Here is a 20,911-nt window from a genome sequence, read left to right as displayed (position 1 = left end):
AAACATCTCAAGAAAGAGTGTCACAGTAATTAATTGTTTATGTAAACTTAATGCTCATGAATGATCCTATCTGGTGTTCAATGATACAGTATAAATATCTCACTCCATAAAAGCTGAACTTTAAAAATATGGGTAAGTCACTTAACAAAAAATTTGTACTCTACAGACTTAGTAATAACTCTCTAGAAGAGTCTCTGCACATTTCAAATGATCAAGACAAATATCCTTAAGTTTAATTAGGCTTAACTAAACTTCAACCAAAATTTATAACTAAAATCAATTCAAGGTTTTAGGTCAGGTTAACAAGATAAATCAATTAAGTTGGGAAAATCTCAGGTTGGGCAGTTTAGGGTAAAAGTTAAGGGTTACTCACGGAGTAGCACAATGAATTAGCTAATGTTGAGAGTGGGGTAAATTCCTAAAACATTCAGGTAAGTTTTGGTACTATAATCTAGGGCTCCCATCACTATGGTGCTGTTTGTTCTCTGCTCCCCCCGCCGCCGGCAGAGAGCAATAGAGGAACTAAAGCAACACTTTCGGATACAGAACATGACACCGAGTGTGACAGTCTGGCTTAACAAAATAACCATTTTGCTCTAAAAGGCAGCCCAAAGCGAGAGTGAGAAACCACAGCGAGATGCTGAACGGAAATTTTTTTTAAAAGAAGAAAAGAGCCACTCTTGGAAATACCTAGTACGGATTAAAGGCGAGCCGCCAGTGTTGAGAACGCTCGTAAGGATGTGATTTCCTACAAGCCCCAGATTCACCCCTTTCCCTACCCGAGAAACGGGGAAACTGCGCTGTAATCAGACCGGGATCCGGCCCATCTGGACTGGCCCCTGGCGGGTACCGGCAGCCCCTCGCGGGTCCCATCCCGCCCGAACAACCCCGGCCCACCAGGAAAATAAAAGGGGCCGCTCGAGCCGAGGCGGGAGCGGGGAGCCGGCGGGGGTGCGCGGCGGGTCGGGACTGGGGCGCCGCTCCGGGGCCGGCCCACTCTTCACGCCCGGCGCGGGGCTGCGCTCCGGGACGTCCACGCGCCCCGCCCGGGGCCGCTCGGGGCAAACTTCACCCCGAGGAAGGGAAGAAAAGGGGACGGGAAGGGGGCGCGTCCGCGCGGCGGCCGGGGCGCGGGGCTCCCGGCCGGGCCGCGCGGGGGAGGGGCGGCGAGCACTTACCACGGGTCGAACTCGTGGATGATGCTTTCGAAGCGGATGACGGCGAAGAGGCGAGAGCTGAAGCCGGCCAGCCAGGCCAGGAAGAGGATGGTGAAGGAGAGCAGCGACTGCCAGCCGGCAGGCTGCGACAACCCACCGGACAACCCCGCAGGGGGCGGCTTCGGCGCCGCCGCCGCGCCACCCGCCGCCCGGGACGCGCTCTGGGCTCCGGGCCCGTGGTGGCTGTGCCGGCTGTTCCCCAGGGCCATGAGGCCGCTCCACGGGGACGAGTTGAGAGACGACTTGTGCTTGCTCTCCGGGGCCGAGGGCTCCGCCATGTTGTGCCCCGGCGGCGGGTCTCGCTCTCCTCGGCGGCCGCCGCCGCCGCCGCCGCCGCCGCCGCCTGGTGCGAGGGGTGCTGGGCGGGGACCCGGAGGAGGAGGAGGAGGGAAAGGAGGAGGAGGAGGAAGAGAGGGGGAGGAAGAAAAGAGAGGCGGAGGGAAGGGCTCAGCGCGCTCCCGCCCTCAGCACCGCGAGGCCGGGGCACAGGGGGTGGAGGCGGCAGCGGGAAGTCTCCGCCTCAGCAGCGGCTGCGACGGCCGCTCTCTCAACCCAGATGGCCCCTGCGCCCCTCTCGCCATCCGCGTCCCCAGTGCAGCTGCGGTGACGGCGAACGCCGACGGGACGAGGGCGCCAGAGCAGCGGCAGCAGCAGCGGACGGAGGCGGCACCGCGGCCTCGAGAAGCAATGACATTCCCCCTCACGCCCGCCCCACCGAGAGGAGCAGGGGGAGGAGCCCCGGAGTCGGGCGGAGCTCGGGCAGCCTCCGACTCCGCCCCCTGCCCGACAGGAACTGGCTCTTCCTCCTGTCACAAAGCGACAGGTCCGTTAGGGGGCGTGTTCACCGCCTCGGTGCCCACCAATTGGGGCGCGGGCGGAGGCAGGGCTTGGCCCAACGGTCCACTCGCTCCCCCTCCTCTCAGCCTCGCGCTCATTCGCCAGGAGCAGCCGAGCTGCTGGGATTTGGCTTCATTGTCAGTTGAAAGACGCGGTTCTGAGCTCGTGTGCGGTCTGTGAGGAAGGGCGCTAGGTGGCTCTGCGGGGCTGAGGGGTCGGGAGGTGGTCGAGTGCAGCAAGGCAGACCCCGTCAAACTCGGTTAAAGGGCGCCGGGTGTGCACTGGCGGCCGGCTCCGGGCGCCGTAGGCGCTCGCGTGGGCTCAGCTGTAGTGACTTTTAACCCGCTGGGCGCTGAGTGGGCACCACGTGACCGGATGCGCAGGCGCACTGCACGGCTCCGCCGCGTGGGTCCCGCCGGTGGAGGCTCGCTCCGGCGCCGCCCAGCCCCGGCGCACTGGATTCCCGGGTCCCCGGACGCCACCGGGGCCGGCGTACTCGGCTCGGCCTCTGCCTAAGCGGCCTCGAGAACCTAACGTTCCTAGCGAAGCCAGCCGGGAACGCAAAGGAGGACAAGTCGAGTCCCTAGCTCCAGAACAGTCTAGTCGCGCAAAGTGCAGCCCTCTGTCAACCTTTTCCCCCTGTATTTTCCAGTCAAAGCGTAATGAACGTCTTGTAGGCTTCCGAACGCCGCGCCTCGCACCCAGCCAGAGAGAGGACCAGACTTCCCCGCCCGGCAGCCGCCCTGGCGCGCTCGGCGGAGCGGGCACTCGGCGCACCACGCTCGGGTGGCCACGCTGTGTTTTAAACCCTCCTCCCAGATGATGCATCGTTAACACGCAGGCAGAATGCAGGCAGGAGGAGCTGGCAGGAGTGGGGATTACGGCGAGCCAGGAAGCACTCCGATCGCGCGGAGCCTGGCAACCAAGGCTCAGTAAATACTTGATTAGGTGTTCATTTAACTTAAGCTAACCGTCCATCTTATTAAGGATGTAGTATCTGAGCTGTAATGGCAATTGTTTTCTGAATGATTTTAATGACAATTATTTTCTGAAATGTTTTTAAAAATACAACTTGGCGTTTCAGTAATAGGTCTTCTCAAAATGTTGATAAATTAATATGCACCTAGTTTGAGATTGCTCTTTGAAACTAATGTATACTCAACCACCAACTGATTAACTTTTCTTGTTTCTGTACAAAAATAAAATTTCTTATTTAAGAAATGAAAAGGTTTCCAGAAATAGACTTCCCCACCAACATTTATTGGACATCTAAATTTTAATGAAAATTATGATACAATATTAACAAGTTTTGTACAGAAAAGGGTGGTATGCTCTCCTCAGAGCCCAGACAGAACATGCTAAAATGTCAGCATTTATTTAACCTAAAATAGCAAGCAAAAGTTTTAACTTGTTAAAACTATTCTTACTGTTGTAGGTATAGATATACCTTGTTAAATTGTGCCTTTTTTTTTTTTTGCTTTCTTTTTTGGTTGTTTAATAGCTACAGGCCTTGGTTCTAGTCCCAAATTAGTTATCAGTAGCCATGTAACATTGAACAAGTTACATACTTAGTCTCCCTTTCCTACCAGTTGTAAATATTTAGTGAACTTACCTGGAAATGCTTGGGAAAATTGCTAATGAACTCATACCATCCCAGGATCATGGTAGAGATAAAAGTAAGCCAGTTGCCAGTGACTCATGCTTATAATCCTAGCTACTCAGGAGGCTAAAATCTGAGGATTGCAGTTTGAAGCCATTGTGGGCAGGAAAGTCTGTAAGACTGTTATCTCCAATTAAATGACTGAAAAAGGCAGAAGTGGTGATGTCACTCAAGTGGTAAAGTGCTAATCTTGAAGACAAGGAGCTCCGAGACAGTGCCCAGACCCAGAGTTCAAGCCTCAGGACTAGCAAAATAAAAGTAATATGATATCAGAATGGAGAGACAAAAGATAAAAAGACAAACGACTCCAAAACCAATACTTACAAAACCATTTGGTGTAAACCAACTTAACAATTCATGGGGGGGGGGGGGGGAGAGGGTACGGGGGAGGGGGAGAGTGAAGGAGGAGGTAAATTGTACACGAATGAAACTGTAACCTCTCTGCACATCACTTTGACAATAAATAAGTAATTATTCAGAAAAAAAGTAATATGAAATGCCTTTTATTCTTGATTTTCATTTATTTAACAAGTTACTATTGAGCTCCTTCTGTATGCTACCCACTGGACAGCACTGGATGGGCTGGGAAGCTGAGAAACACAGTTCCTGCACTCAGTGCTTAAGCCAGCTTTAAAAGAATGAAGTTCACCTGAATCATTGCAGTGCCAAGTACCAAAAGACAATGTGGCAAACTGGAGGAAAGATCTGTAGGGGAGTCACTTTCAAAAATAGGAAACATTGCCCAAGGAAACAGAATTAAGGGTGATGATGATGGAGGGACTAGGAACAGAAGAATGGAAAAAAAGCCCAGACACAAGCACATGCAAAGGCCCTGCTGTACTTGCAATACAGATGGTAGGACAAAGTAGAAAAGGTCATACTAAGAGAGTTTTCCTTCATTTTAACTTGAAATACAGGGAAGCCATAAAAGCTTTTAAGCCGATTATTGTGCGTATGATATGGAGTGAGGTATATATCTGAAAAAGATTACTGAGCTACAATGTGGAAAGCACTTTGGATAGGGCTTTCTTTTTTTACTGGCACTGGAACCTGAATTCAGGGCCTTGAACTTTTTTTTTTTTTTTTTTCCAGTCCTGGGCCTTGGACTCAGGGCCTGATCACTGTCCCTGGCTTCTTGCTCTGCCACTTGAGCCACAGCGCCACTTCTGGCCATTTTCTGTATTCGTGATGCTGGGGAATCGAACCCAGGGCTTCATGTATACGAGACAAGCACTCTTGCCACTAGGCCATATCCCCAGCCTGGCCTTGAACTTTTGCCTGGCTTTTTCTGCTCAAGGCTGGCGTTCTCCCACTTGAGCCACATTTCCATTTGTGCCTTTTTGCTAGTTATGAGTCTCAAGGATTTGTCTGCTGGAGCTGACTTTGAACAGAGATCCTCAGGGGGCCTCCTGAGTAGCTAGGGTTATAGATGTGAGCCACTAGCATTGGTCAGAAGTTTCCTTTGTAAAGAATGCATTACTGTCTGGACATGAAGAAACAAACTGCAGCATTATGACTTCTCAATTTCCAAACTATCAATGTAGAAAAATATTTTCCAGTATGTGCATGAGGCTTCAATATGTTTTCTTTCTGTCCATGAATTTTTTGTCTTGCTAGGTGCCTGTAATAACTTTACTGAGTTCAAATCTCTGGGAAGTCAGTTAAACAGGAATGCAATGTATTGACCAGTGTGGCTTGACATCAGAGGTCTAGCTCTTCTTATGGTAGTCTTAGGAGAAGCAGTATTTAGGCTGAAATAAATCAGAAATAAATTAGGGATAAGCAGAAGTTCACCTGATAATTCAGGAAGAGAAACTTCCAAACAGGATTGAGCTTTTCAAATTAATATACAAAGGTGAGTATTCATGAGAGTATATTGGGAGATAAGCCAAAAGGGAGGTAAAATGAGATTATCCAAGGACAAGTTTTCTGTCTGGCTAAGGAACTCTAGATATTAATCTAAACAGCTGGGAGCCATTGAAGCATCTTGAACAATAACAAGATTAGCAGTGTGAAGGATAACCTGAAAAGGGTGAGAGAAGCAAGGAGACCAGCAAGAGACCATTTGCAGAAGTTCAGATAAGAGAATTAGGTGTCAATTCCAGGTCCAGAGGTCCTGGAGGTCCAGAGAGGAAAGGACTGGTAGAAATATCCAGAAAGAAGAGTCCAGACCGTAACACCTTGAATGCACCTTATATTGTCTGATCATGGGGGAACATAGGACCCAGATGTTGTAGTAGGATTCACAAGTGTGGTAGGACAAGGTAAAGGCAACAAAGGACAGGAAGAACTTGGGAGTTTTCTGGCTTGACCTGACCATTTGGGAAAGAAATGGTGTCTCAGAAACGGGGAATAGTTTTGGAGGGAAGATAATCAGGTCACTTTTAGATATTTCATGTTTTAAGTCCTTCTAGGATCTCCAAGAGGAGGTGGCTAACTTAAGAGAGGCTCAGGGGGGAAATTTTTCCTTTTTCTAGGACTCTACGAGTGGGGATGTAGCTCAGTAGTTCCATGCTTGCTTAGCAAGTACAAGACCCTGGGATCAATTTTCAGAATCAAAAAAAGAAAGACAAAAAATACATTGGGGACTCCATGAGCGTGGATTAAATTTTTGGGAATCAAAATGAGTGTTAAGGAGAGGGTCCTTAGGAACTCTCAAATTAAGAAGGTAGAAGATGTGCCCAAAGGAGCCCAAAATATAGCAACCCAGAGGGGAAGCAGAGTCACATCCCAATGAAGACAGGTCACCAACAACTGAGTAGCATGTGACCGAAGGATGCCTTTTTTTTTTGGTGCCAGTTCTGCGGTGGAGTCATGGCCTGGACGCTGTCCCTTAGCTTTTTTTGCTCAAGCCTGGCACTGTGACCTGAGCCATAGCTCCACTTCTGGCTTTTTTGCTGGCTAATTGGAGATAGGAATCTCACAGACTTTCCTGCCTAAGCAGGCTTCACACCAAGATCCTCACATCTCAGATTCTTGAGTAGCCAGGATCAGAGATGTAAGCCACGTGTGTTTGGCTGTACCTTCTCTTGGCAACTAAAAATTCACCAAATTTTACGAAATTGCTGGGCACAAGCCAGATGACAGATGACGGCTGGTGAGGAATCAAGGAGCAAAGGACTTGCAGGGAATAGACTCTTCTTGGTAAAAATCTGGCTTCAAAAACAGGGAGGATCAAAGCAAGCAAAGAAAAGTCTACATTGAGGATCCATAGGTTCTAGCATTTCCCACTGTGGCCAATGAGAGGTTTTAGTCACCATAAAGTGTCTCAGAAGTTACCAACATGTAAGAGAGGGTTTTACCCTGCCTGGAGAAACAGAAACAGCATAGCACATAGTCTTGCACTGGATAGGGTGCACTAGAGCTGACATATAGTTGGCATTTACAAGTGGAACAATGCCTAAGACTATAAACATTGTGAAAAATAGGCATAAAAAGAAATTTGCAATGGTCATATCCATACTGAATGCTCTGCAAAGCACTTCAATGACTTGATTTCACCCAGCATTTCCCAAATTCATTTGACCTTGGGGCACCTTTATCATTCCAATGAACATGGAGCATCTGCCATCCCAGAACATAGTTTGGAAAAATGCATGAGATGATGGTAAGGTTGGCACTTTACATGCAGCTCTCAGAACAGGAAGCACCAAGGGGACAGGTGGCTGAAAGTTGGGTTCTGGGTTAGATCTAGCTGGTAGGTCAAGTGACCCTAGGTAAGTCACTCTTGTATTCACTCCTGCATGTAAAATATGGAGCCACATTGATTTAAGTTTCATGCTATGCTATGCTAAACTATGAGGGCAGTCAGAAAAGAAGTTTGAGGTTCAGCACAAGGGCCTCACCTGTCCCCTTATTGCTTCAGGGCCTGACAGGTGCATAGCAGCTATGATAGCAGAGTTGTATTTTATTTAGTCCTAAATTAATGAAGTGACTAGGTAAAGTTAACCTGTTTTCCCCAAGTGGTTGAATTCCTGAGTTCTCCATAGGAGTAAGTTTTTTTAAGTTTAGAGGAGAATTCAAGAAGGCTGTGATTCATAGTATTGCAAATTGAGGCACTACCTAAGCACTGGAGGGGCTTAACTCAAATTTACAATCCAATAGAACTGGATTTTGCAACTATTTTCCTGTAAAGGCCACACTGTAAATATTGCCAACTTTGTGGGTCATACTGTCTTGGGCTACAAATCAATTCTGCCATTGCAGCATGCCAGCAGCCACACACATATGCAAAAGGAGTCTGGCTGCTCTCCAATAAATACAGACAATCCTGCAGACCAGTTTGTTGAGCCTTGTGGGAGAAAAATCCAGTATGAAGCAGTGGTGCTCTCTTTTCTGAGAAGAGTAAGAGCTTGTGTCCTGGTATCAGCAAGGATGTTTTAATGAAGTCATGGCTTAGCCTTAAAGAGTAGGGAGAGTCTTGATGAGTAAAATTTGCAAGGTGGAACGGGTGCATTAGAATCCACACAGGCCAGGCATCAGAGGTTCATACCTGTAATACTAGCTACTCAGGAGGCTGAGATCTAAGGGGTGCAGTTTGAAGTCAGCCAAGGAAGAAAGCCCATAATATCTTATCTCCAATTAACCACCCCCAAAAGAAGCCAGAAATGGAGCTGTGACTCGAGTTTTAGAGTGCTACCCTTGAGCAAAAAGCTCAGGGACAGCACCTAGGACCTGAATTCAAACCCTGGGACTGGTGCAAAAAAAGGAGGAAGTAGGAGGAAGAAGAAGGAGAAAAGAGGCAGAAGGCAGGAGAAGAAAGAGGAAGGAGGGGAAGGAGGAAAGAGAAGGAAGGGGGGAAGAGGAGATGTTGATGACATGGAAGGGACACACTTGAGAATAAGCCAGTAACAGAGTTCAAATGCATTGTCATATTTGGTTTCTTCATTTGCTGTGTGTGTGTGTGTGTGTGTGTGTGTGTGTGTGTGTGTGTGTGTGTGGTTGTCCAATACTGTAATGGGACTTGGCCCCTGCACTATCCCTTAGCTTGCTTGCTTATTTGTTTATTTATTTATGCTGATTCTGGGGTTTGAACTCAAGGCACAGTCCTTGAGCTTTTTTTTTTTTTTTTTTTTTTTTTTTTTGCCAGTCCTGGGGCTTGGACTCAGGGCCTGAGCACTGTCCCTGGCTTCTTCCCGCTCAAGGCTAGCACTCTGCCACTTGAGCCACAGCGCCGCTTCTGGCCGTTTTCTGTATATGTGGTGCTGGGGAATCGAACCTAGGGCCTCGTGTATCCGAGGCAGGCACTCTTGCCACTAGGCTATATCCCCAGCCCCCTTGAGCTTTTTTGATCAAGGCTGGCACTCTACTCCTTGAGCTACAGCTCCACTTCCAGCACTTATCAGAGTAAGAGTGTCATGGGCTTTCCTGCCGCAGGTTGGCTTTGAACCAAGACCCTCAGATTTCAGCCCCCTGAGTAACTAGGATTACAAGTGTAAGCCACTAGTACTAGTACCAGGGTGTCCCTTAGCTTTTTCTTTTGAGGCAGGCACTCTACTAATTGAGCCACAGCTCCACTTCTGGCTTCTTTTTGGTATGGGTAATAGTTGACTCTCATGAACTTTCATGCTTGAGCTGGCTTGGAACTGCGCTCCTCGGATCTCAGCCTCCTGAGTAGCTAGGATTACAGGTGTGAGCCACCAGCACCTGGCTCATTTGCTACTATTGGAAGGGTAAGAGTTAAGTTTTAGATTGTAGGTAATAAAATCAAACTGATTTTCTCTTTGTCTTTTTGAAAGTTCACATTTCTGTAATTACTATCTTGTGGCTTCCAAAGAAGGAAGAGGTATCAATTAAGCAGAGATTTGGTTAAAAGTAACAGGCACAAAGAATGGTGGCTTAACCAAGTAGAGGCTTATTTTCTCTCATAACATGAAACCCTGAGAACAGTGCTGGCATTGGTTCAGCCACCCAACAATGCCATCAAGGTTTATTGTCTTTACAGTGTACACTGAATAGCCAGCTGCCAATTCTACAGTACCTTCTTCTGGGTCCTTTATATTGCTGAGACAAAGCTGGAACCTCTTCCCAGGTCCTCTTGTCTGTACAATTCCACATTGGAGTGTGTCTATGAGAGGAACTCAGACAATATCTGGAAAATAGGAAAGATAAAGAGGAGCTTTCAATGAGAAAAGCAAGAATGAGCAAATGTAAAATACACAGGATTCTTTTGGTCACATAAGAATCACCTGCATAGTTGTAGATAAAAACAGGTTGTGGGAACTTTCTGAGATTATTGAGGTTATAGATTTTTGGGGTGGGGGTGGGAGGTGTTATGGTGACAAAGGAATCCAGTATGAAGCAAAGAATGTTGAGACTGAGGGCCATTAATTTGTTGCTCACTCTGCTGTTTGAACCACACCAACTCTTTTGCTTTCAGTTATTTATTTTTTTGTGATGTGTGGGAAGGCTGGGGCTTGAACTCAGGGCCTATGAGCTGTTCCTGAACTTTTTTGCTCAAGGCTAGTGCTCTGTCACTTGAGCCACAGCTCCACTTTCAACTTTTTGGAAATTCATTGGAAATAAGTGTCTCATGAACTTTTCTGCCCTGGATGGTATCAAACTGAGGTCCTCAGATCTCAGCCTCCTGAGTAGTTAGGATTATAGGCATGAGCTACCAGTTCTTGGTATACTTTCAGTTATTTTTTCAGATAGAGTCTCATTTTTGCCAGACGCAAGCTTCAACCTTTGATCCTCCTGATCTCAATTTCTTCACCATACCTACATTCAAGATAGATGCTTTAAAGTTTATTTCTCTGACCCTGAACTTTAGACATAAACTTTCCTAATCTTTATTCCTTATGATTTTCAATCATTCCAAAATTTAATTTTATTTATACTAAATTTATGTTTTATTTATACTTATAAACCATCTATTCCTTTTTTTATTATATTGTCAAACTGATGTACAGAGCAGTTACAGTTTCATACTTTAGGCATTGGATACATTTCTTGTAATGTTTGTTACCTACTCCCTCATTCCCCCCTCCCCCTTTCCTTTTCCCCCCATGAGTTGTTCAGTAGATTTACACCAAACAGTTTTGCAAGTATTGCTTTTGTAATCATTTGTCTTTTTTACCCCGTGTCACTCGATTTTGGTATTCCCTTACAGTTTCCTAGTTCTAATACCTGTATACACTGTTTCCAATGTACACAGATAAGATACAGAGATAGTGAAGGTACGGCCACAGGAAGGGCATACAAGAGGATCATCAATAATAGAAGCTACGTTTCACATCGCATGTTGAAAGTATTTAACAGTGATATAACAGTCGTTTCCATAACATGGAGTTCATTTCACTTAGCATCATCTTTTGTGTTCATAAGGGTATAGCTATTGGGCTCTTGTGATCCTCTGCTGTGACTTGCCTAAACCTGTGCTAATTATTCCCTATGAGAGTCTGTGTTTCTTTGGGTCTGGCTCACTTCACTTAGTGTAATTTTTTCCAAGGGGCAATGTCATTCTTTCTGATAGAGGCATAAAATTCCATTGTGTATATGTACCTCATTTTCCTGATCCATTTGTCTACTGAGGGGCATCTGGGTTGGTTCCAAATTCTAGCTATGACAAATTGTGGTGCGATGAACATGGTTGTGCTGGTGGCTTTAGTGTGTTCTTGTTTGTGGTCTTTTGGGCAAATGCCCAAAAGTGGGGCTGCTGGGTCATAGGGGAGTTCTATGTTTAGCCTTCTGAGGAATCTTCATACCACTTTCCAGAATGGCTGAACCAGTTTACATTCCCACCAACAATAAAGTAGGGTTCCCTTTTGGCCACATCCCCTCCAACATTTGTCATTGTTAGTTTTCTTGATATATGACATTCTTACTGGGGTGAGATGGAATTTCAATGTTGTTTTGATTTGCATATATTTTATGGCCAGTGATGTAGAGCACTTTTTCATATGTCTCTTGGCCATTCTCATCAGAGAAGTCTCTTTTTAAGTCTTTAGCCCACTTTTTGATGGTGCTTTTGGTTCTTTGTGGTTTTGTTTTGGAGGAATGTAATTTTTTTAGTTCTGCATATATTTTAGATATGAGGCCTTTGTCCATTGTATGGCTGGTAAAGATCTTTTCCCAATATGTGGGCTTTCTGTTTATCTTGCGAGCTATGTCCTTTGCCCTGCAGAATCTGTGCAGTTTGATGCAGTCCCATTTGTCCATCCTTTCTTTGATTTGTTGCATTTCTGGGTCATTGTTAAGGAAGTTCTGTCCTGTGCCAAGGAGCCCAAGTGTTTCTCCTACTCCTTCCTTTAGTGTTTTCAGGGTATCTGTTTTAATTTTGAGGTCTTTGATCCATTTGGAATTGATTTTAGTGCAGGGTGATATATAAGGATCTAGTTTTAGTTTGTTGCCTGTGTTGAACCAGTTTTGCCAGCACCATTTGTTAAAGAGGCTATCTTTCTTTCAGACTATTGTTTTAGCTCCTTTATCAAAGATTAAGTAGGCATAGTTCTGTGGGTTCATTTCTGGGTCTTCAATTCTGTTCCATTGGTCTTCAGGCCTGTTCTGGTTCCAATACCAAGCTGTTTTTTATTACTATAGCTTTATAATACAGCTTGAAGTTGGGTATTGTAATTCCTCCAGCACTGTTCTTTCTGCTTAGGATTGTTTTTGCTATTCTGGGTCTTTTATTGTTCCATATAAATTTCTGGATTGCTTCCTCTATTTCATTAAAAAAATTGTGTTGGGATATTAATGGGTATTGCATTGAATTTGTAGATAGCCTTTGGCATTATTGCCATTTTGATTATATTAATCCTCCCAATCCAGGAGCATGGGAGGTTTTTCCATTTCTTTAGTTCTGCCTTAATTTCGTTTTTCATGTTTTTAAAGTTCTCATCATAGAGGTCTTTCACTTCTTTGGTTAAGGTTATTCCAAGGTATTTTATGTTTTTTGAGGCTATTGCAAAAGGAGTTGCTTTCCTGATTTCAGCCTCGACATTCGGGTCATTATCATATAGAAATGCCATTGATTTTTCTGAGTTTATTTTATATCCTGCAACTTTGTCAAAGTTTTAGATCAGCTCTAGTAGCTTGGGAGTAGAGTCAAGGGGGTTCTTTAGGTATAGGATCATGTCATCTGCAAAGAGAGAAAGTTTAACTTCATCTTTTCCTACTTGGATCCCCTTTATATTTTCTTCTTGCCTAATTGCTCTGGCTAGGAATTCTAGTATTCTGTTGAAGAGAAGGGGAGAGAGTGGACATCCCTGTCTTGCTCCTGATTTTAAAGGGAATGGCTTTAGGTTTTCACCATTTAGAATTATACTTGCTGTTGGTTTGTCATAGACTGTTCCCTGGAATCCCAGTTTTTCCAGGGCTTTTAGCATAAATGGGTGCTAGATTTTATGGAATGCCTTTTCTGCATCTAGAGATATAACCATGTGGTTCTTTACCTTGCTCCTGTTGATGTGGTGGATTACATTAATTGACTTGCGTATATTGAACCAACTTTAAACCATCTATTCTTGAAGTACTTAGAGGATCTCTGTCTTCCCAATAATCCAATAATACATACTCAACTCACTTTGCCATTTGAACAATGCCTCTAGTTCTTTTTGTTTTCATTAATTTTAGATACAGTCTTATTATTTTTGCCTAGGCTGGCCTTTTGTCAGACCAAGATACTTCTATTACACTTACTGCCATACCTAGGATGATACCCAGCTTTTTCTGTTGAGATGGTATGTTGTCAATTTTTTGTTGTTGTTGTTCAGGCTGGCCTTGAGCTGTGATCTTCTTGATATCAACCTCCTGCGTAGCTGAGATGACATGCATATATTACCATATACACTTATTGGTTGAGATGGGTGCTCAACAGAACTCTTTTACCTTAGCTGGCCTTAAACCATGATGCTCCTAATCTCAGCCTCCTGAGGAGCTAGAAATGGGTGTGAGTCATAGGCTGACAGTTGCATCATTATTTTAACAGAGCTAATACAGTTTCAGATATCGTATATCTATTCAAAGCAAAAAATTAGCAGAAGAGGGGGTACCAATCACATATGGCCTTTTCTTTTTCAGAACAAATGGTTTTTAAAAGCTACCTTAACAGACTTTCTTTTAGGTCTCATTGGCAACACAGTATCCTATTATTGTATTGACTTTATATTGTTCCAGAGCCATATCTTCATTTCTTCAGACATGCCTAGCCTTTTTGAAGCTTAAACAAAAATACTAAAATTGGGTTTCAGTGGCCCTGATTGGCCTGACTCATATCACATGTCAACCAGAAGAGAAACAGTGGCTTAAACCACCAAAGGGCATGAGTGGAGTCAAACCTTACTTGTAGGACAACTAAAAAAAAACTGTTACAGAAAAGCAGGGAGAGTGCTAAGGAGGAAAGGGTAACTGCGCCATATTTAGGCTGGAGAATTTGGGCCAAGAGGTAAGCTAGCAGAACATAGTTATTTACACTAAATGTGCCTATTAGAAAATTTACTTCAAGTTTGAAGAATGTGTAAAACAAGCATTTTAAGGTGTGTGTGTGTGTGTGTGTGTGTGTGTGTGTGTGTGTGTCACTAAAAGCCAAAAGTAGAGCTTGGGTCAAGTAGTAGAGTGCCAACCTTGAGCAGAGAGCTCTAAGCAAGAGATGAAGGCCCTAAGTTTAAGCAGGGTAGCCCCCGAACTAGAGTTTTTTTTTTCAATTTTTTTGTTTTGTTCTATTTTTTTTGTTTGTTTTTGTTTTTTGCCAGTACTGGGGCTTGAACTCAGGGCCTGAGTACTGTCCCTGACTTCTTTTTGCTCAAGGCTAATACTCTACCACTTGAGACACAACACCACTTCTGGCTTTTTCTATATATGTGGTGCTGAGGAATAGAACCCAGGGTTTCATGTATACCAGGCGAGCACTTTACCACTAGGTCATATTCCCAACCCTTTTTTCAATTTTTTATTTATTTGAATTTATTTTCCAGGGACTGGGATTTGAACTCAGGGCTTCACACTTGCTATAATTGGAGTCAGAGCATTTCTTACTATGAACTAGTACAAACTTGGGAGCTAAGACTTTTTAACTAGTGTTTGGTAATGCTTTTATTACTATTGTTTTATTTAGTTTTATGTGGAGATGGTAAATGCATGGCAAAGACCCATCCATTCTCCCATCCTTCCCTCTTTTCTTTCCATAAGAAATTATGTTCATGCTTTCATTTTGCATCTTCAACATTCTCTATGTAAAGGTAAACATATAGGATTCAACTTCCTTATTGTTTCAGTTCTCTTTCTGAGGTCTATCCACTTCTTTCAATCTTGGCATTTTTTCCTAAATACTTATCCTCAAGATCTTTCCACACCAACACACAGAGAACCTTTTCATTCCTCTTTCTTGTTCCATAGTACTCCTGAGTATAAACCATAATTCAGTCAGATTTCATTAGTGAATGTTTGGCTGTTAGAGTCTTATGCTATTTATAAACAAGGATTATAGTGAACAAACTTAAACAAGAGTATTTTTTCCCAAAGAAGAAATTCCATATACCAATTCACCATTAGTGTCATTTGGTATATATCCATTTGCACTTTCCACAGATAAATTCTTTTCCTTGTGAGATTGCAACAACTGCATTTCTACAATGCACTTTATCCCATAATGTGTGGGAGTCCATTTCACCAACAGAGTCCGTTAACAAACTGCTAACAAGTGAAGTGGTTTTAATTTGCATTTCCCTTCTGAATGGGGTTGAGTATACTCAATAATTTGTAAGACAGCCTTCTCACATCAGCAATAAGACAGAATTACCATCATTGTGTGTTCTTAAGCATAGTTTTTGGAATAGTGTGCTCCAATATTATGGATATTGTCATTATATTTAGTTTTCTTTTCAAGTTTATCAGAATATGAGGTCATGTATATTAAATTCATGAAAATCTTTTTTTAATTTAATTTTATTGTCAAGGTGATGTACCAAGGGTTACAGTTACATGTATAAGATAGTGAGTACATTTCTTGTCAAACTTGTTATCCCCTCCTTCATTTTTCCCACTTTTCCTCCTCCTCCACCCACCCCCAAGTTGTACAGTTCATTTCTAGCACATGTCTTGTGAGTATTGCAGTTGCATTGGTTTACCTTTTGTCCTTTACCTCCCCAGTTTGTCATTCCCCTTCCCTAATTCAGATAAACATCATGCAAATCTTTTCTTTAAAAAGAAACTAACATGGGCTGGGAATATGGCCTAGTGGTAGAATGCTTGCCTCATATACATGAGGCCCTGGGTTCAATTCCTCAACACCACATATATAGAAAAGGCCAAGTGGTAGAGTGCTAGCCTTGATCAAAAAGAAGCCAGGGACAGTGCTCAGGCCCTGAGTTCAAGCCCCAGGACTGGCAAAAAAGAAAAAGAAAACAACAACTCCTCTTCTGTAAAATACAGCATATCCTCTAGGTTATCTGTTTTAGATCATGTGCTTTTATTAAAGTACCTTTGAAATCATGAAGGGATTGTTTTTTATAGTGCACTACAAAATTGAGAGAGACGGTTAAAATAGCCTAGAAAACACTTTCCCTGATACAAACATAATTGTTTCATTTTGCTTTAATGTTAGAAAGTTTTATACCTTCCTGGTATGAGACTAAACTATCTCTTTCTGAGAGTTTTATATGGCAAATGAACAAATAGATTACTTTAGTAAATAATGTTTTCTTTACATGCATTTCAACTATAATTATAATGCTCTGGGTGCCGCATTATCACTTATCCTTATATATTTGATTTTTTTAGCTTTTAATATTAATCCAAGCAAGCCTAGACTCAGTACCTGCATTATATTTGTAAGAAAATTGACTGAATGATGTTCTTCTGTGTGGACCATGAAGTAAGTCAGAGTGAAATTCAGAGCAGAGCTTTATAAAATATGAAGTTTATAGAGCATTAAGGTTTTACCCTACAGGTGTCAAAAAAACAGGAAACTCGAAATTAAGTCACTATCTGAATTAACATTAGAATTTAATAGATATTGAACCTCAGAACTATACATTAAAAAATTCCCTATAAGTTGTTGATGTCTCTTAATGTTTGTTTATTTTTATTTTTTATTATTTTGCTGGTTCTGGAGCTTGAGCTCAGGGCTGGGCTCTGTCTCTGAACTTTTGTGCTTACGACTAGTGCTCTACCACCTGAGCCACAGCTCTACTTCCAGCTTTCAGTTGGTAATTTGGAGATAAGAGTCTCACAGACTTTCCTGTTTGGGCTACCTTTGTACCATGATCCTCAGATCTCAACCTCCTGAGTGCCTAGGGTTACAGATGTGAGCCACCTGTGCCCAGCTCTCAAATGTTTAATTTTGAATTTAGGTACAATCAATATTATAATGCAGGAATGAATTCCACTTAGTAATTACATAGAACAAATTCATTTACTAAGGAATTAAAAGGGATATTGTTGGTTATTAAATTAGTGACACAATGAAGAATGGAGGCCACATTAACTGGAAGTTATAAAATAGAAAATTACATTATAATTTTGATAATAAAAACAAAATTCAAAGGAGATGAAGGGACTTATTAATTTAAAAAAATCTGAAACATCTAAAGCATTGTAAATGAACTTATGACTGGGGTGTTAATTCTACTTCTGATACTGTGGGATTCTTCATTTAAACATGCGTGCTTCCAAAGCAAGCATTTGTGTGATATTCTTACCCTCACTTTTGAAGAACAGAAGTATACTTGGATTTCTGGTAATGAGGATCACAAAGGACACACAGAAGAGTAAGGGAGATAGGAGATATCTCTGCAGATGCACAGCAGATCTCGTAGAAGAGAAGACACAGAAGTTCCTAGGGACTCAATGGAACTCTTCCACACCCCTGTTGGACCTGTTTGCTTCCCTGCGCAGCAGTTCCCTGACTAACACATGAACTGAATGTTGAGTCCTTTATCTGTCTTGATGCCTGTTGTGCTTCCCTTCTTGCCTTCCCTTTCCATTCTCCCCTTTCCCTTAGGTTCCTTCCTTGAGCTTTCTCTTGGTTGCTAGAATTGAGGGTAGGGGTGTCTGCTTGCTTATTAACTTCTCTCAATGATTGTAAATTTGCCTTTTGGGAAAGATGTTAATTATTCAAGTTTCAATGCTTAGGCACATAACCATAACTTCATTTATCTAATCATGGATTCAACTATCAGATAAAGGAGAATTATGAGGCCAAGAATGTGAATTATGAGGCCAAGAATGTGAATTTTGGTGATAATAAAGAGCACAACACAGACTCCAAGCAGAATGGCAATGAAAATTCTTTGCAGCACTATAACAATGGAAAGTAAAGGAAACCTATATAAATTCAGAAGATAAAAATTTTACCTTATTCTAGTCACTTTGCTTTTGACCAAACTTTACTTCCGACCAAAATCTCAATTTACACCGTAGTAAACAAAAAGAGAATTTTTTAGTAAAGTGAAAATCTCACTGTTTGATTTAGTTTCAGAGGTAGCTTGATCAGAGGCTCAAAACAGTCACTAAACCCAATTTCTCTATCACAGCTGTTTGCTAATATCTACTTTTATACTGGCTCAATTCCCAGACAGGTGAAGTGGTTCACAATGGCTGCCTATCTGCAACTACTTTAGCAGCTCACCTTCAAATGAAAAAAAAGAAGTATTTCCCCTGCCCACAGAATTTTTTCCCATCGTTCTCCTTGAATTTGGCTTTGAGATGAGAATGTACCCATCCTTGAACAAACCACTATGGCCAGAGAAATGAAGTATAAACATTGACTTAGGCTTAAGTCATACAACTGCCATTCTAGGAAGCCCCACTAATGCATTCTGAGAATGTGGGAAAAGATGATCTTCATGGGAATTTGAACTATAGTGAAGCACAGACAGGAGCATCAATTCTGGGTACCATAACAAATTGTAAAATAACTGTACACCATACCATATTTAGCTATCTTATAGTGACAAGTGATTTACAGAAATCCAACAATAAATTGTTCTCAGAAAATATCCCAATGTCCTTCACATTTTTAAATTCAGTACTTGGATATGAACTCAAGGCCTTGCTAAGTCAGCAGCCTGCCGGTTGAGCCATGCCCACCAGCCTTTCTCACATTCTTTTATATGCTATGATCCTTGAGCTTTTATGAAATATAATACAAAGAAATTTCAAGAGGTACCATTTATTGAGCATCCTTTATTTTCAAACTACACACTGAAAGCTTTTCTTTACTCCCTATGTCAACTCTCGTAGTTTACTTTAAAAATGAGGAAATGAGAGAGTCAAATATGTAGTCCATATCAATCAGAAACAGATTATCCTTGTTTCCAAGTGTCTTAACACAACTACAATTTCTTTCTCAACTTCACTTTACATCCAGGTGGGTTTTAATTGAAGGGGCACTGTCACATAAGAAGAGACTGAGAGGGACTGGGGCTCTGCCATCTTATTTCTACTCTCCTTGAACCCAGTGAGGAGAGAAATGGAGGGTTACACACATGCTTTTATTAGACAGACAGAAACTTAATCCACTTAGTCCGTGTTAGGTACTTGGCTTCTAAATTCTTCAGTCTGCAGGTGGCCAGCTTCCTTTCACTTACAGCTCACTGGCCACACTGGTCACATGGCCTCAACTAAGATCAGGAGCCTAGAAGATCAAAGGGATCATTTGGATATTCAGTGAGGAGAAAAATCACCACCACAGAGGCTTCTGACTATGAGATAGGTCTTTTGTACATTAGAACTGTATTTCTACTCGTGTGTGTGTGTGCGTGTGTGCATGCATGCGTGTGTGTGTGTGTGTGTGTGTGTGTGTGTGTGTGTGTGCGCGCGCCAGTCTTGGGGCTTGAACTCAGGGCCTGAACGCTGTCCCAAGCTTTTTTTTTGCTCAGGGCTAGCAATCTACAACTTGAGTCACAGCTCCACTTCTGGCTTTTTTTGTTTGTGGCTTTTTTTTTTTTTTTTTGATGGTTAATTAAACTTAAGAGTCAAACAGACTTTTCAGCCCAGGCTGGCTTCAAATCACCATCCTCAGGTAACAGCCACCTGAGTAGCTAGGATTATAGGCATGAGCCACGGGCACCTAGCTTTTATTCTTCTTTTTAAAAATTCAGTTGCCTTTATTTCATTGTTTTAAGATACCAGTTGTTAAGGATTTTCCTATCTGTAGAAAATAGTACTACAGAAGCAGGACAGTGGGAGAAATATAGGTTTTAGAATCAGATTTCTCTCACACCCTTGGCTAAAGTACTTAACATCTTTTTGCTTCATTTTGTTGTCTATTTAAAGGAATAATAGTGATATTAATAGTAGTGTCTGTATCACAGGGTTATCAGGATTAAATGAAGTCATTGAAATAAAGCCCAAGATAGTGCTTAATACAGTGACTGCTCAATAAGTCTTACAATGATTATTATAGAATCACTTGGCTTTTCAGTGAGAAAAAGTGTTTTCCAACTGCAAAAATGTTCATTTCAGCCAGAAAATTTGGCAATGTGCGCATTGGGTCACAAAAGCAACTACGAGAGAGAACGAGAACAGCAGTGCAGCCCTCAAGCCACTGCTGGAAAACCAACACAAAGGGCATATTCCACAGGAAGTTGCTTAGTAGTGGGATCTTTATTGGCAAGAGGTGGGTGTGTCTGTGAGTCTGTGTGTGTATACACGTGCAACTGTAAAGCAGAGCCAGTGGCTTATGCCTGTAATCCTAGCTACTTAAGAGGCTGAGATCTTAGGATCAGGGTTCAAAGCTAGCCTGGCCAAGAAAGCCCATGAGACTCTTATTTCCAATTAACTACCAAAAAAACCAGACTTGGAGCTGTGGCTCAAGTGATAGAGTGCTAACCTTGAGCAAAAGAATCTCAGAGAAAGCATCTAGGACCTGAGATCAAGCCCCAAAACCAGTGCGTGCGCGCGCGCGCACACACACACACACACACACACACACACACACACACAAATGTAAAGCAGCAAGGCATTTGGCTATCCACTATGAAATATCACTCCCAATAGTTCTTCCTCATGGATCATGTCCATATATGTCTATACTAGATACTGTCTTACACATTTATGAATCAAGAAGTAAAACTAAGTCTAAAAATATAGATTTTTTGGTTTAATTTGTCACATGCACATGAAGTACATTCAGCCTGTTCTTGAACACTGAGCTTGAGAAAGGTCCACCATGCAGGACACTTGTGGCTTTATTTTCTGTGTCCCCACTATATCTAGGTGCCATTGGAGGCTGTGTGCAGAATGAAGCAGCATCATG

General features: G+C 42.7%; 1 protein-coding gene across 1 annotated transcript in view; it reads right to left on the bottom strand.

Annotated features, from left to right (window-relative positions):
- The window catches only part of Stt3b (STT3 oligosaccharyltransferase complex catalytic subunit B), an 83,319-nt gene extending 81,544 nt beyond the window's left edge, over positions 1–1,775 (bottom strand). Inside the window, exon 1 of the mRNA XM_048348607.1 lies at positions 1,179–1,775. Coding sequence (XP_048204564.1) covers positions 1,179–1,495 — 317 coding nt within the window. The 5' untranslated portion in view covers positions 1,496–1,775. The remainder of the gene's footprint in view (positions 1–1,178) is intronic.
- Between the last annotated feature and the right edge of the window lie 19,136 nt (positions 1,776–20,911).

The sequence above is a fragment of the Perognathus longimembris genome, chromosome 6 (genome assembly GCF_023159225.1).
Source record: "Perognathus longimembris pacificus isolate PPM17 chromosome 6, ASM2315922v1, whole genome shotgun sequence".
NCBI classification, from domain to species: Eukaryota; Metazoa; Chordata; class Mammalia; order Rodentia; family Heteromyidae; genus Perognathus; species Perognathus longimembris.
The sequence above is the reverse complement of the archived record's forward strand: the minus strand, read 5'-3'. Positions and strand labels throughout refer to the sequence as shown.